The sequence below is a fragment of the Apteryx rowi genome, unplaced genomic scaffold (assembly GCF_003343035.1).
Source record: "Apteryx rowi isolate R43461 unplaced genomic scaffold, aptRow1 scaffold_77, whole genome shotgun sequence".
Lineage (NCBI taxonomy): Eukaryota > Metazoa > Chordata > Aves > Apterygiformes > Apterygidae > Apteryx > Apteryx rowi.
Genome location: NW_020451060.1, coordinates 485454 through 502971, shown reverse-complemented (window position 1 = coordinate 502971; position 17518 = coordinate 485454). Strand labels below are relative to the sequence as shown.

Sequence of the window (17518 nt, the reverse complement as noted above, 5' to 3'; positions counted from 1 at the left end):
GATTTGTACAGCAAATGTACTGGAAGCCCCCAGTGCACCAGGTGCTCCCTGTCATGTAAATTGGACCCTTTTCTGCTCAGGTACAGTCCTGGCAAGAAGACAAGGGGGGGAACATGAGCTCTGCCGCAGTCTCTGTGGCCGTTCAGCACATGCAAGTACTTCTAGGTACAGCTGCTCGGATGCAGCATAGCTCAGGGCACAACCACCCACTCCGCACCTCTTTCTGGGGAGACTAGTCACAGTCCCAACCTCCAACCATGCACTAGCTTGTTAAGTGAGGAGGGATTCAGCAAGGCAACAGTGCTAGAAGGGGACAGATGATCCCTGTCAATGTAGAAAATGGGATAAATTGGCATTAAAAAATAAGAAGTATAAAACAATGTCCTCAAGACACTGCAGATGCCTGCTGTGAACCCAGAGGGGTGAAAATTTCATTCCTTACAAAAGATATTACCTATACGGGCCACAGTGCTGACTACCTATTTACACATTTCATTTTCTGATTTTCAGGGGAACATTTTCTCCTATTAGTACCTGGTAACATGAACAATACCACTGATCACCAGTTTTACTGCTCCCGTTATCATTGAGTGACTGTTTTGTTTTTTTCTAAACTATTGTTTGAGGAAGGGTTGGAGGGGATATTTAATGACAGTGTGTCTGAGGTGACTTTGTGTTTTCACAAGATAATAGCAAAATGAAGCAGAGCCTTTTGTGCATCTCTGCCTCATGTAACTCAGGAAGCTCCTTCTGATAAATGAAAAATATTCATTCATGTTTTCAGAAATGTTTGAAAAGAGGAAGATTTTACTTTGTTTTATAAATATTTTCCATAGCAATCCGGATATTTTATTACTTCCCAATTCCCTGCTAGAGCACAAATTATAAAATAATGTCTGTATCTTAAGTTGGGTCGTAGTTTTGCTCTCACTGAACTCAATGACAAACCACTCATGGAATTCACAGGTAGCTGGTTTGATCTTTTTATCCAAAATTTCCAAAAATACGCATTTTAGACGTATTATACTTCTGACGGTAAGAAATTTCTCTTCACTGTTGCCTTATTTGCCTCATGCTCAAATATCCCAGGTTGTTTATGTTCATTTATTATTTCTCAATATATGCTTATGTTGCAGGCTCTTCAGAGAAGGCAATTTGTTATTAACATTCTGGGTATTACATATCAATATGGTGTTCTAATCTCAGGTCTTTAAATATTGTTTCAATAATAATTCAACAACACTGATGGTGATAAACTGAGAAAGTGTTTCTGGGACTCTGGATCCATATATGGAGCCATATTGTGAAGCTCAGGTGTGAATGTAAACTTCAGAGAAGTTTGAGGTTTACTTTAAGGAATATTTGAACGCCATCCCTTTCTAAAGCAAAGTCTGGGTTTTATCTGTAGCTCATAGTGACATTTCACCATTACCACACGTACCATGCCAGTGATTAGTTTTTGAAGGACTGTCCCTGAACAGTGATCTCATTTTACTGCTCTTCTAACCATCACCGGTCAAATTAACAGAATAAAATAAACTCTGAACATGTGGTTGCTGCCTTAATTTTGGCCAGCCATTCCCCCTAAAATACTTCCTTACTCAAATATGATCTAGATGGACAATTCTGCAAAAGAAAATTACTAAAGTAAAAGTTACTGATTATGCAAGACCACTATTTTTTTCAGAAGTTCTACTTGAAGGTACTCAAGAACCACCACTAAGTAAGGAGTTCCCTGGAAGGCAGCTTACTACATTACCAGGCAAAATACAACTTTACCCATTCTCCTTCAGGGTAGAGTTTACTTCCTAACTCCTCCAATAATGCTATGTTGATAACTATAACTAACAAGCATTCAGCTTCAAGGCCCACACCTCAGGCATCTCCCATTATTGATCTTATTTGGCTTCCATTTCCTTCAGCTGGCTAATACATTTTAGAAAGTGTTAGCCACAAAGAAAATTTACCCTGAACTTTTGTTCAGTTCTAAGGAGTTTCTTCTAGTCTTTGGCCAAAAACTGCAGCTCTAGCCCCCAGGCTCCATGTTGTTTTTGTGGGCTTTTCACAATGCCTGTCTTCTTTTATGCTATCCCAAAGACCAGAGACTGCTCATCAGAAGAAAGTGAAAGAAAAGGAGGTTACCATCCTAGCAAGCTAATATGTACCATCTACATTTCTGCTCTGCTCAAATTGTATCTGTTCTAGGAACTTTCCTCTATAAAAGAAATATACAAATACCAAATACACATTAGATATCTCTGAAAAGAACACGGTCAAGGACAAGTCAGATTCACCAAAATATAAAACCATGGGGAAAAAAACCTTCTGTGATACTACATAATAAGCACAAGTGAGAGGAAAGACATAAGGTTAACAGGAACCTACCAAAAAACTGGTAGGTAGACTCTCTCCATGGACCTTCAACTACACATCTTAAGAACAAAAGCTCATCTCCTTTAACACACAGCAAAGCACCTTCTAGGCCTCTCAGCAAGAAAATAAGCGTTTATTTTGTGTGTATGTGCTTTTTTAATACAATTCCACCCACATCTCTAGACACAGACTGAGGAGATCAGTACAATAATACTGTACTGGAGCTGTTACAGGGACCTCTGTGTTACATGTACCTACATCTGTCTGCAAAATAAATAAATAAACAAAAGAGCTGAGATTTCCTCTTCCGCAGGAACAAGAGCGCTTGCCACTCTCTGCACCTGCCACTTCCCAAGACACACACAGAAGCTCTAGAAAATGCATCCATCAAAAAGCATCAGTGTGACAGGATGCACTGCAAATACACCTTCCTCTTTTGCTGTTTAGCTTTGAATGTGTTACCCCAAGGTTGCATTTACAGTACAGTTTGAAGTACCTCTTGCATACAGCACAGATTCTCGAACTGTCAAATATTTATAATCAAATTCCTACCAGAATGAACTTCATTTCTTATCATCTACCTCTGTACACTGACTCAACTAACATTTTACTCCAGGAAGTGTCCAATGGGCTGTGCAGTGGAAGGGAGAGAAATGGGATCTGTGATAAGAAAAAACAGAAGTAGAACAGTTCGAACCAAAATTCTGTATTCCTATCTATGTCTGTTTCTGCCCTTACTTACCTGACAAATAAATGAAACACAAAATGTGATGGCCCTTCATCTAGACTGTTCGTATGCAGAAGCCCATGGTAAATGCCTGTACAACCCAGAACAATTATGGAAGATATAAAAAAAACAACCCTGCTTACCTTTCATCCCAAACTTAGAGTGTCTTCCAAACTTCAGAATAATTAGCATTATCACTAAGCCAGTGCACACCAGTGCTGCAATTCCCACCACAACATAAACCTACAAAAGAGGACAAAAACAGATCTACATATTTTGTTCTCATGAACTATCTTCAATCATTCAACATAAATTCAGATTAACTCAGTTAGGTAAAGAGATTCATTTGAAATAGGACACGTTTGAACTCAGATCACGGAGTACAGAAGGAAGCCACCTGTTGAGGTTTCTTCCACCCTGCAGAGAACAGGGATTCAGATACCTCTGAGAACCATTTTTCTCAATATCTTACACATTCAAGGCATGTGGGAAGGAATGCCCATCACCCCATTTCCTTCCAGTCGAGTGGCATGTTATAACACATTAAAAAAGCTTATAAGAAAACACTTTTTCAATGTGAAGGTGATTGAACGCTGGCACAGGTTGACCAGAGAGACTGTGAAGTCTCCATCTTTGGAGATACTCAAAATCCAACTGGACATGGTCCTGGGCAACCTGCGTTAAGTGACCCTGCTTTGAGCATGAGGGTTGGACTAGATGATCTCCAGATGTGCCTTCCAACCTCAGCTATTCTGTGATTCTCCTATCAGAGGGGTTGAGACTGTCTAGGATCCTCCTGATCTTTTAGCAGAGTCTATCTCCATGAAGCAACCAGTGTCAAGGTGAGGGACTGGAGGCTGTCAGAGCTATGGCCCCACTGCGCTTAACGGACAGAAACAGAACAAAATGGAAGTTTTAGGAACTCTGCCATCTGTCCTTACTGTTATAACTTTTCACTCCCCAACCATCAACACTGGAGAGAGCCACCGGGTAGGCTTTCTCCCATACTGCACAAAACAGATTCCTCCCTCGTCACTTCCAGCCATACGTACTGAAATAATATCCAGCCTGTATAGCCTCCTCTTCTTTTCTTTCCCAACTCACAATTCACCCCCTGAAATTTTTTTTTCCCCCCTCTCTTAAGTTTGGATAACAACACAGTAATGGCTCTGCTGTTCCGGTATGTTAGGGTCCCATTACAATCTCCACAGTTTCATTAGCTGTATAGCCAGAAAGTCTGCCAAGATTACAGATCAGGAAACAATGTATATACTTACAGTGATGCTATCTTCATTCTCTTTGTTGGAAACATCCGTAGAAGTGATTTGATTACTGTTATTTGTGGTGTCTCCAAGATCATTAGGCGTGGTTTCATACTCTTAGGAAAGGAAAAAAGATTGCTTTTATAATTTCGTAATCTTAGAGGGGAAATGGTAGTCTTTTTTATTTCATTTCTATAATACCGTAACACTAGTCACACCTCTTAGCATTCAGAGTTCTTTGAAAATGATACTTTTTTTCTATTGTACCTGATACATTTTGGGGGATCCTTGTGGCAGGTAATTTTCAATAAATGGAGTGTGACTGACAGACTTGAAAAAAGAAGTTGCTTTTCTCTGCAGCATTATATCTACACCATAATATATAACAGAAAAACTAGAGTTAAATGAGAACTCCATCTATAAAGCTATTTTTATGTGATTCTGACTTCCCACTAAAAATCAAAGACTGCCCTCTACACTGAACTTTCCTTGCCTTGTATTCAGCCAAATATAGGACAGTCTTAGAAATTAGCTTGGGGACTTTCTGTTTAGCAGAGGAGAACTTGGCAGATGGCCTTTTAGCTAGTTTATTGCTATCAAATGTGAAATAGCTGTTTTTCTTAGGTTAAACATAACCAGAAATACTGTTGTGTGCATAGAGACTACAGTCTAACATACTGAACTGTCATATAGGTAAACCTGAAAAAAGCTAAGTCCCTGAGATGGTCCAAAGAAATTTGATTTATCAAAACAATACAAATACAAAAAGGGGTGAATCCAGGACAATTCCATCAAAAGAATAAATATGGCTTAATTATTTATAATTATTTTAAAATGAAACACAGATATGTGCAGTCCATGATTTTCTCTCAGAATTATTCAAACAAGATAACAAGAATTAAATAATACACGTATGAACTTTAATCCATGCATTAAAATAAAAAAGCTAAATGTATTTTATGATTACATCTAGAAATATACATAATGTTCCAATTTTATGACCATAATATGTGTGCAGATGAAAGAAAACAAACAAGGACAATAAGTGCATTTATTACAAATGCACCTCCAGCACTGTAATTTAAATTTGCAATTAATTGTGTATTTCTTTATATTTTGATTAAAATCAGTGCCACAAGCCTACAGATGAAATTGTAACTGTGAATATGAAAAAGTAAAATGCAGAGTCATAGCTCACACAGACCACAGAGGCAGGAACTCTTCTGACCTCAGAGCTGCCACCTGGCAAGGGGATGGAGGGCCTGTCTGTGCCTTGGTAAAGTTTATCTTCTTTAGCTCCCAAGGCCATTTTGGAGAGCTCAGCTGGCAACGTCAGCAGCAAGCCGCACGGGCCTTGATCTTCACGCATACACAAACACACTTTCTTTCTGCACAGCACTCATCAGGCTGCAGATTTCTTTGCTATTTGAATCTACACAGCTACCTCTGCCACCAGTGCTACAGTCGGTCCAGTCAGGTTGTCTAACCAACTCACATAGTCTATTCTGGGTCTACACCACATATGCCAAAGGACAGGATTTTTTCAAGTTATAATACGTATTAAGTCTATGGAGCTTTCATGAGAAAACAGATTTAAGTTCCTGGCCTTTTACCACTTAAATTCTCCAACTCAGCATTGCATCGCTATGTCTACAGTTTCCTCTGCAGCAAAGTTAAAATCCTTACTTCTTGCAAAATAAATCCCATTTCTCACTTGCACAGGCAGCCTGGACAGTGAGACAGGGAGCTGCACAGACCATCCACTACTATGACTACAAGTTTTGCCACAGCAAAGGAAGAAAGTTCAGTTTTATTCACCTACAGGCATCATCTAGACTCTTGATCAGTGAAGGAACACAGTTTATAACAAGTATCTCAGGCTATAAGACTGGGCTTTCTTTACAATTTGCTGGCAATGTCTTCACTATGATAACTTTGACAATATAATAGGACCAATATATAAAATAAATGTTAAGAGCTTATCTCTATAATATAAACTTTTAAGAAGACAATTTATTGCTCTTTATTTTAACCTGCAGACACTGGGGGGCAAAAGCTGATGAACTGTATTTGCAGTTGTGCTTACATTCCCTTCTACCCCAAGATACTGGAAAGCATACACTGGAGGACTAACGAGAACGACCCAAAGTATTTCAGGTCTGGGTCTGTGAATCCTCTGAATACAGTATTATATTAAAATGTGAAAGGGATAAAGTAGGTCACTTTGGTAAATTGGTGCTGCATTGCCATTTCCCACTGTGTAACTGTGAACAATCTGCATTTGAAGTAGTGCCAGAGTTTCAAAGCCTCCTGAAATGGGTGAGCCAGGCAAGGAAAACATGCACAGCAACCATCCAGCCCAAAAGGGGCAATTCTGAATTAAACAAATTCCTGTTCGTGTTGTTATGAAATGCTGATATAGACGCACCGCATTTGGATATGGACAGGGTCACGCCTCTTGACTCATGCTATGTGGGACTGCTATTGCTGCAGGGCTCGATTCCCTGGTGCCTTGTACCTTGCACAGCCCCATGTACCGATGCCAGCCGAGGTAAATCACAACTCAAGCAGGTTAGTGCTTTGCAGACGTTTTATGAACAGGGTGCAAAGCAGCTGGGATGCAGACAAAAAGCGCAGTCACAGGCACCAGGGGGTCGTTTCGCGAAATGCTCCCGGGAGTTCGGTTTTATGGGGCATACTGTCTCCCTCATTTTTTACGGCCACCTCAGGAAAAGCAGCGTGGCATAAAAGCATGAACTGAAGCACCAAAGAAGCCAGCTTTGCATTCGATTTCCTACTCGGCCTTGGGCAAGCCACTATTTCTGCGTCTCCGTGACTTCTCACACCAAAGGGTGGTCACCCCTCCTCCTTGCCTCTTCCCCTGGCTCTGCAGAGATCGGTTTGGGGGGATTAGTGGCTGTGCTGCACTTCGCGCACACGAAGCGCCACGTCCGCAGACACCCCCTTGCCCCCCTGCCAGGCAGACGTAACATTGCGCATGCTTCTGCCAGCTCAGCAGCTCTCCCGTTTCCTGCAGCACTTTTTAAAGCGTTTAATGGAGGCCAGTCGCCTCAGCCTGCTGAAGCAACAGGCCTCCCCTTTCGGCCCAGCTCCCCTCTACTCCGTTACTAGCATCAGAAGTGAAGTCATGAGGAATCGCCTGTCCCTGGGCAGAGCGAGTCCCAGGGCAGCTCCCGCACCAGGCTGTGAAACCAGTGGGTCTCCAGAGACGCCAGTACGACAGTTTCTAGACTTTTTAGACGGTCTTATTTATTCGTACCTCGCTAACTAGACTTGTGAATTTGGATTAATTGAGGAAGTGCTCTGGACTACAAAGTGCTTCACAAAGCAAGCACTGAGTCACTGAAACAAAGATCAAAGACAGCGACTTCAAAAAGTAGAAAGCAAAACCAGAAATAAAAAGGAATGCTGTTTTAATCAGGACTAGATCTTTCAGGCTCTGATTCACTTGCACAACCCAAAGCACACATTTCAACAGAGTCTACCAAAGTCAACCAAATCACAGTACTCACACAGTTAAAGTCATACACATGCATCAGGACCTTGGTAAACACCTCCAAATCAAAATCTTCATGTATACAACTTACACAACACAACACATGTAGGAAACTGCGCAAACCATCACCCCCTTTCCTTCTCTCCCTCCCTCCCCCCCAAATAAAAAGAATTTGGAAAAAGAGGGAGGGAAAGCTATTTCCTAAGCATTTAAAGCCAAATTGATGCTTCAATTGCACATTTGCTAAAGTTCAATGACATGGAATGGAATCAAAGCAATAACATATAAATCAGCTTAAGGAAACTTGAGTCATGTGCCATTTCATCCAAATAAAAGCACTCCGAACAGGATCCAGCTTCTGCTGGAAGCTAAAGGGTGTTTTGGCTGTGTTGGTGAGGACGGACTTTCATGCTGAGCAAAAGTACACCAGAAGCGTTATGTGAAACTAGCCAATTGTTTCTCAGTTTGCAGCTTCTATGATAGTGCACATTGGCTTTTGCTAGGTACAGCCTAAAACATTTTGCCTAACAAAAAACTAACGTGAACACTGTGTCATCAAATCTTCTGGCAGATGTTCAGATATCACTGACTTGATGTTCTGCTTATGCAAGAGAGATTAAGGGAAGGTACAAAAGAGCGGACAGAGAAAAATAAATTGCCTACAGGAAAAGTCACTTGTGCCAACCTCATTTTTAAGGGGGATTTAGGGGAACATTTTTGGAGGCAAAACAAGTATGGAATCATCACTGGAAAAATAAAGTTATACAAGGAGAAATCATGAACTCTCATTCCTTCAAGAAATGCTTCTGAAAGGTTCAGAAAACTTCATGTCCATGAACTGCATCAGACAGCTGTTATCCTGTAGGACCATTTGTAACTATTGGTAGCAGTGGATTTATGCTTCTCCTAATCTAAATCAAAAGCAGCAAAGTAAAACATCACATTGCCCTCATTTATCTTAAATCATATAAGGCAGGAAAAGAACCAACAATACAAAGTACCTTTTAGAACTGTGTTATAATATGTGCCATTTCAGTTTAACTGAGCCTGACATTCAATCTTTTAGTGGTTTGAGTTCCTTCATTTCTATCATTAAAAGAAAAGAAAAAGAAAATCAAATATATACCATAAACGTCTGGATCCACAATTGGGCCACTACCTGTACATGGAGAAGAGAAAAAAAAAAAAAGAAAGAAAAAAAAAAGCCTTTGTAAATAGATTGCAAATGCAGGAACACATTAAGAGTTTCTTCAGGATTTTTTTTTAAGAGTTCACATGTTATTTGCAATAACAATGGTCAATACCTACAGAAACACAAAGCAACATCAAAATATTGTTCTAGCTGTTAATCAGATTACTCTTACAATTGTTTTAGAGCAATTCTAACCATTAATGCTTTGCTTCATGTGAAACAGCTAATGCACAGGGCATTAGCTCTGGTAAAAGCAAGCATATTTCTCCAATGGACAAAATTCTGCTCTGCAATGTTAATGCATATCTGGAATAAGTGCAGCAGGAACTATTCTTGTTGAAAATCAATGTTAAATTCTCTCTGACATTAGGTGGAAGCAGACCTTGGTGGGAGTTACAATCACTAACTTTTACCTGGTTAAAAAATTTTGCAATTAAATCACTGGGCAAACAGGTTTAGAGGCAGCCGCAGCTGGCAAATTAAGGGCTAGAGGTAGCAATGGACTAAGCAGCATCACTTCAAGCACTCTGTTAGAGGATGCTTCCAGGAAACCAGCTGTTCAGCTGATCCACAGACACAACTCTTTTTCAAAGAGCAAGATATCCCATAGGCAAAGAAACTAGAGAATCCAGCCTTTACACAAGTAGATACCCATCTAGCCTACACTTTTCAGGAGGTTACTAGTTCCAGGTTGCAGCTTTTTCTAATTACTGCACATGTGTAAGGCTCAGCACATATGTGAGTATAATGCACAGAACACCCACTGAAAGTAGTATACTATTAGTCTGATCATGCTTCAACAGATACTTGTGCTATATTTCAACATACTCATTCATCCTGGTCTATGATGTATTTATAGCATGCCTCATATAGTAGGCGCCTAAATATCTTTTCCATATATTTATTCTTTGTTGGTTTGAAAATAAAACTAACATATAGATAAAACCTCTAAAGATGAATCAAACTTCAAAAAACAGTTCTGTTTACAGTATCATACAGTAATTTCATACCAGCGGCATTAAACTGGCATAAAGGCACTGTGAAGTATGACCAGAACACACTTGTTTCTGCTTAAGTCAACAGCGTGAGAATCTGCGTTGAAAATACAAAGTAAGAGTTGCAACCTATTTGCAGAATGACAGCAAATAATTAGGTTCATTTTAAATATATTTGAAGATATCAGACCCAGAAATATAGGTTAAGAAGACCCCAAGAGAATGGCCATGTCCATCTGTAGAAATAAATAACAAATGACACGAGCATGTACTCCTGTCTATTCTCAAGCAATTTCTGACCAGGCTTTTCTGTCCATAAATCTTCATAGATTCAGTTTTTCCAGTAAAAAACATTCAACTGATGAAAGAACATATTTCCAATTTACCTTCTTTATGAGTGCTACTTCTCATGATCTAAAGAAAAAAAAAAATCTTCCTAGACCTTCACTCTGGAATTAAATGGCAACATTGTTATTATTGTTTACCGGAATTGGGATAAAATAATCAGATTAATTTAAGTTCTAATTCCTGCCAGGAGCATATGTACTAGGAAGTCATCTACGCTATTCAAAAATCTTTTATATAACTAAATACTTCACATGAAATAAAGTTGCAAAATCAAGAAGCTGGACCAAACCCAAATTTCTATACAGTGTCCTCTACATAAAAACATATTTACTCAATCATCAAGACATTGGTTGAAGCTATTTCAACATGAAACCTCACCACAGTAATTCTGCATGTTTACATGCAATTATTTTTAATGCAAACAAAAAACATCATTGTTGTTTTGGTCTCTGTTAGGACAGGTTGTTGTGCAAATAAACTATTATAGGCATATCCTATCCAATCACCTTTATAAACTGCACCAGCTACATTTGGTTTGCTTAATTCTTTCTTTACAAAGTTGACATTTGCAGAATAAAGCTGCAGCAAAAGACTCAAGCCAAAAAAATACTTCTGTAAAACAGCCCCATGTTGTTATGCCACACTAGCAAGATGTTATTTCTAAGGCATATTTAACATATTCTTTTACCTTGACAAGATACTACGTGACTTGAATTCCTTCAGCTGAATTTTAGAGTGGAAAGCTGGTAGACGAACAAGCTTACTTATAAATAGTTATTATTATTAACAATCTCTCCAGTGCTCATTAGCTGTTATAGATCATTTATGGAAACAGTCCCCGGAATAAAATACGGGTGTTTATTGCTTACTGTTTGCTGCATTGTAGTCTGTAATAGTCAAATTATCCTCAGCAAGAACAGTCACACTGGAGTCCATGAAGTTTAGCAGATTAAGACTAGTTTTAAAAAAAACCTCGCTAACCGAATGTGAAATTTATTCTCCTGGACCTTAGTATTTTGAAACCAAGTTTTAATTCACATTAACTGTGATATCATTAACTTGATCCAAATCCCACTGCGGTACATGCCTTCCTTCCCTCTGTGCCTGCATCCTTATTCCAGCAAAAAACATTTTGCAAGTAGCATACTGGAAGCTGAAAGCAGCCTAGCTCAAATCTCGTCCTTATTGTGTTTGAAACAACTTTGAAGGTAGAGTGATAAAACAACATGCTTCAGACTTTGTTGAATTTATTTTAAATAAACATACAGTCTACAGGTGGAGGGTTTGTAAATTCGCTTTTTTTTTTTTCCAGTGCATTTGCCCATAAGTGATGTAATAACCACAGAATTGGTTCAAAGCTCAGTGAGGATACCCCACCCCATGAAACACGGGCTGGTATTTAATTCAGTCATGAAGGCATGGAAATGAACATAATACTAGGGCGTAGGCCTAATCTTTATGCTTCATTGTATGATACGTGGGCCAGAAGAAGAAACTACACAGTAACGACAGGGCTGAAAAGGCCTTTTAAGGGTTTGAAAAATCCTGGCAGTGCTTTAAATAGTAGTAGAGGGGAAAAAAACAGTAATACAATGCATGGAGAAGTCTAGTTTTTTAATATTTGCTTTTATGACAGATTCAGTGGAGGAGGCAACAATGTTGTGGAATATTCTAAAGCTCAGTGTCGTAAGCCCTATAGAAAAAAGCCCTACTAATAAAAACAATATTGAGGAGTCTAACTAGATAAGCAGTTTCCCCTGTTGTTAATTTTTAAGACTGGTTTGGTTTAATCCACTATAATGAATTGATTTCTAATACAGTTACATCCTCTCTGTATGTATTCTAGTTTCCTCTATAGAGTTTTTGTGAAGCTTAATCCACCACAGAGCTTGAGAAATGCTTAAAAAACACAGCATAGATTATCTTGGATATTTAAATTGCTTATAATTATAAAAATGAAGGAACTAATAAATAATGCTGTCTTTCTAACTGGGAGGATACCTTCTGTTCTATTTAATAATTTAAAAGGCCACAACTGGGAAATTTTCAATGCACAGGGGAGAAGCATAAAGGGAAAAGGGAACAGTAAGAGGAATTTGAATGAAAGAATAATATCAAATTCATATAAGTGTATTAGAGGAATTGTTATTCTGATAAGAAAACGAAGCCAGGTTCATATTAAATAATCAGAGGGTTAGAGAACTTGTATACAGAATGCGTATGAGGTAAACCATTTTACTCAACTGTTATAATGCAGTATTAAAGGATGCCAGTAGTTGAAACCATGGCATGTTTCTGTAATGATTCTATTTAAGGGAGGACTCTAGAGGAAAAACAGGAGAGGAGCTACAAAGAACAGCAGGAGTAAATAGAGCCTGGTTGTATCAGCTCTTCACTTTCTTCTTCTAAGGGTGGGAAAGGAAAAGAACTGCCATCTCACTCCCCGTAGCAAACTGAGCTGATAAGTACAAATGTTAAATACAGACTGTATTTTTATTGTCTATAGCCTGCAATGTAGGAGAGGGAATTTAAATATTCACATTTTTTCTATCACATAACATTAGCACTGCACACTGCTGTTTCAAAAAAGAGGGAGGCTATTTCTATCCCATGATTAAAAAGCCAAAGGTACACACATACTCGTATTTTCAGATATGACTCTCCAAGTACATGCACAAAAATATGCCTATATTTCCAGTCCTGCTGTACAAGGTCGACTCAGAGCTTTTTCATATATAGCAGTACACTTACATGTATGCCTTCTTACTCTTACAGTCACTTCACATATGGCTTTGAAGACGTGAGGAAAGATCAAACCACAATGAACATCAACCACTTACAGCAGTCCCTGCAGTTCAGTGAGTTAGTCCACCTTGAGGCAGCTCACATAGCCTTTAGGAGGACTGACCTGGAGCCTTTAGAGCAGCATAAGATGCAGACATTTAATGGCAACCATCTTGAGCACGAATATTCCTAGGCATGCAGGTGCCCAACCTTCACTGATATGATTGGGAACTAAACATCTAGTTGCCCATAAGGACCTGAGACCTTGTCCATCCTGCCTCTGGGTTACTTGTTTTCTCTCCAGCTCCCTCTGGTGTCCTAAACAATGTATTAGCATGGGCTGGCAGACTGCATTATTGATTTTGCAACAAGGCACAAGATCCTTTGTAGGCGTACTCGCTGTGTCCTTGGATACACTGCCTAGTTGCACTCGTACACAGCGCTGAAAACTTGCGGATTGACTGAATTGGCACTCAGTGCTTCCCAGAATTAGAACTCAGGCTAGAGAAAGCACTTCAGAAATAGTAATGTTTTACAGCCTTAGCTCATGCTGATAATGGTTACTCAAAGTGAAGATTTAGGGAGCACTGGCACAGCCTCCCTTGAGGAGCAATAAACAAGAAAATGTTAAAGAAAAACATTATTTTGCAACTAATCCTGATGACCTTCATTCAAAGAAGAAAGTACATATTAAAAATATTCCTTCAAAATAGGTAAGTCGGCCAGGAGCACTGTCCCCACATTCTCATCAATTTGCAATTGCAATCATAAAAACATTATACTCACCATCTCCAGGCACAGACATGAAATGAGCATCAACACGTTTTTCATCCTCTCCATACTCGTTCTTTGCCAGTAAGGTATAAGCACCATTGTTCAGATGGGTAGGGTTGTCCAGCTGAAGGCAGCCGTGGTATTCACTTTGATTGATAACATGTATTTTAGTACAGATGTATTCAGACTCATTCAGTATAGCCCCTTCATAGAACCACTGCAATGTGGGTTTAGGGTTCCCTTTCACAGTGAATGGAATGCACCAGTGGTGGTCCGGGGTTGGAGATTCAATAAATGTGATATTTGGTGCAACTATATTGGAAAAAAGAGTGAAGAACATCAGAATATCCTGAACATGGCTTTTTTTTTCCCCCTCAAGTTATCAGGGAAAATATTTGTCATTCATCAGTGCTAAAATATGCTTGTTGTAGGCATTACACCTATCTTGGAGGATGCTCACACAGGAAGCCCATCTGCTCTGCCTAGGATACTATGCTCAGAACAGAAATGAAGCCACTCTTCAGAAAGAAACAAAACAAACTAGTTTCAGACAAACACCAAACCCCCATGGAGCTACTCAGACTCTGCAAGGTGTGGAAAATTCAGTTACCAGATCACAGAGAAGGGAGAAAGAGCTTTTAGCTTCACTGTACTAAAAATGGCGCAGAGGAGTGCTGAAGGAACAAAACAGTATTAAAAGTAGTTAAAAGCTGGCCAAAAGCAAGTAGCACTGCAAATATATTCAACTAGAAATCCAAACTTTCAGATGATTTTCTTCACAGAATCAAAGCCAGAGCAGATGATTTCATTCCCTGGATTCTTCCATGAGGGAAGGACCACTTTCTATGATACATTTTCTTTGTTCAAATCTGCTAAATGCCTCAAGTTTACAGGCTTATACTCAGGAGATTGTTCCCACACCTTGCATGTTATTTCATTGTTGGGAAATTTTCCTTGATACTCAGTCTTAACTGCATCCAATTTCATCTAGTTATACTCCCTTTTATCAATCATAACAGTGCCAGTCTGAGAATCTCATTTACACTGTTCAAACATTTCTAGTTTATGTCCCTTCCCATAGCTATTACACATTCAATTTCAACCTACAAGATATTTGAAGTGCATCTATAGTAATTTCGCTAGTTTACTCTGTCATGAGCATATGCTGAACAAAGTTTTCCATCTACAAAGTGTTCCATTCCCATCTTCAATTAAACAGAGGGTTGCAACTTGTGAAAACATCCTGTCTATTTCACATAAAATGAATTCAGGCTGCAATCTTAGAACTAAGATGCCAATGCCTCTATACTACATGTCCCTTCCCCCTTTCTTGGCCCTGATGAATTAGTGCATTATTCAAAGCTATGACAAATAAATTTACATCTGGCAGAACAAATGTTGCAAGTGTGTTATTTTTTGAACAAAGCAGTTGTTGCTTTAAATTAAAAAAAAAATCTTGAAAATTTGTAATTTATTATAAATAATTTCTACGACCCTTTTGAGGTGTTTGCGTATCTTAGATTCATAAGATAGCGTATATGCATATGCACGCCATTACAAACCTTTTCACACTGACAGTGCAACTGCATATTGCGGGTTTCAGACATCTACTTACAGATTGTCCAAACTGGAAGATAAAACATTTAGACACATAATTTTTGCAGAAGTACTCAGAGCAGAAAAAGACAAAAATAACAACTGCTGGTTGGGCTATTCCCAGCATTAACTGCAATAGATAGTTCACAGGCTTTCAGGGAGTTTTCCTTTCAACAGTGTCTGCGCCCAACAAATATTTATACCCAAAACAGTTGGTGCCAACGTGGTTTGGCCTCAGGAGACGTTTGCAGCCCTGCTTACGTACAGAACACCGTGAGCTCGGCAGACGCCTGGTCCTCTCCCACGATGTTCTCCGCTACACAAGAAATCCACAGTCCACTGTCCATGGATGAAACGTTTTTTATGGTTAGCGAGGCAGGATTCTTACTTGTGTCACTCTACAAATGATCAGAAAAATATGTATGCGTCAACTGCGGCGTAAAGAAACAAGGGAGACAGAGCCATTGGCCACAGTTCAATGGCATTTTCCAGTTTCATTTCCTTTTAGCTGTATCAGCCTGCAATTAATCAAAGTGTTACTTTGGTGTCTTATCCAAACAGATGCAAAACACCTACAGAACCAATTATAACCATCGGTAGCAGGAGATTTAAAGCCCCAAAAGAGTTGTTCTGCTACAACACTATACTCATCCATTCTTTCATCCTGTCACTTTTAGCTTCTCCCTTCTTTTAACGCTTCTTTCCCCTCTACACAAATTGTTTTTTCTGTACTCATTTCCTTGCTCGCCCCCCTTTTCCATTTCATGATTGATTTCTACAGTCTATCTCAGGTCTCCTTAATCTTTTTCTTTCCTTCTATATTCTGTTCGATCCTTGCTTTACTCTTCCTTTTATCTCTTTCCTTTATGCTTAGCTTGACACCTCTTCTACTGCTGCCTTCTGAGCTCTACTACACCTTGACAACAATGTGTCAAAGCTGATTGTTACAGTCTGTTTTCTTAAATCAGGTCCTTAAAATTATATCCAATTACTATTTCTGTATTTAAATTCTTTCATAAAATGGGAGATTATTTTCTTAGAGAGGAAAGGAACCAAAACACAATTAGAAAATAAATAACGAGGAACATCATTTAAAAAACTCCTTTTGGGGATACTTTTCTTAGTGTATACATATGCTTGATGCTGCACAGAAAGCAAGCAAACAATATGCTGCACCCATAAAACCACAGTGACTTCCAGTGGCAGCCTATGGTGGCAGGTGGGACCACTCCTGCACGCAGCATTGCAGGAACAGGATTTTAAATATTGAGATGACACCTCAACTCAACTGAAGTAGAGTGTCCCATTGATTTCAGTGTGACCCCAGGGAGTGGAAAAGCCAACACCCCAAAGTAAGTTTCTCCTCGGACATAACTCTCAGAGGCGAGCACTCCTTGGAGCAAGAGTTAGAGCTCGGGGCTCAATCACAGGATCAGCACTGAAACGTACAGCAAGAAAAGTCTAACTCACACCAACAGAATTATACACCAGCATACAAGCCAAGCACATGGTTAACTTCACAGGGCTGGTGTTTAGTTTTAACTTTTGCTAATATTTCTCCTTGTAAATCAGAAAAGACAGGAAAAACAGGCAAAAGCAGCATAGGAGGTGAAGAAAAGGGAGGCAGAAACAGAGATATGGAAGTGAGAAAAAGAAAACAAAAAACAACACTTGCAGAAAGGGAAGGATAGTTGTGAATGGCAAATGAGATTTAAAAGGCACTCTTTCTTCTGCTACTGAAAAGACTACTGTGCTCCACGGTTAAGGTTGTAGCTAGCCTATATTATAAGCCCCTCTGAAATCTCACAAAGTTATGCCAGGACAGAGTATTTCTGGAAAACTTGAAACAAAGTGAACATGACATTTCAAAGATAGGAGAGTTAAAAAATGAGGTGATCTCACTTTTTGAACAGTATCCCACATTTGTGTTGGCTCATAAAAAAAAAAAAA

The 17518-nt window shown here is 39.2% G+C and overlaps 1 protein-coding gene across 1 annotated transcript in view; it reads right to left on the bottom strand.

The window, feature by feature from the left end:
• The window catches only part of NTRK2 (neurotrophic receptor tyrosine kinase 2), a 198824-nt gene that overhangs the window by 138988 nt on the left and 42318 nt on the right, over positions 1-17518 (bottom strand). Inside the window, exons 7-11 of the mRNA XM_026088466.1 lie at positions 15834-15966; positions 13985-14284; positions 9006-9038; positions 4378-4478; positions 3244-3343 (exon numbers count right to left, since the gene is read on the bottom strand). Of these exons, the coding sequence (XP_025944251.1) occupies positions 3244-3343; positions 4378-4478; positions 9006-9038; positions 13985-14284; positions 15834-15966 (667 nt within the window). The remainder of the gene's footprint in view (positions 1-3243; positions 3344-4377; positions 4479-9005; positions 9039-13984; positions 14285-15833; positions 15967-17518) is intronic.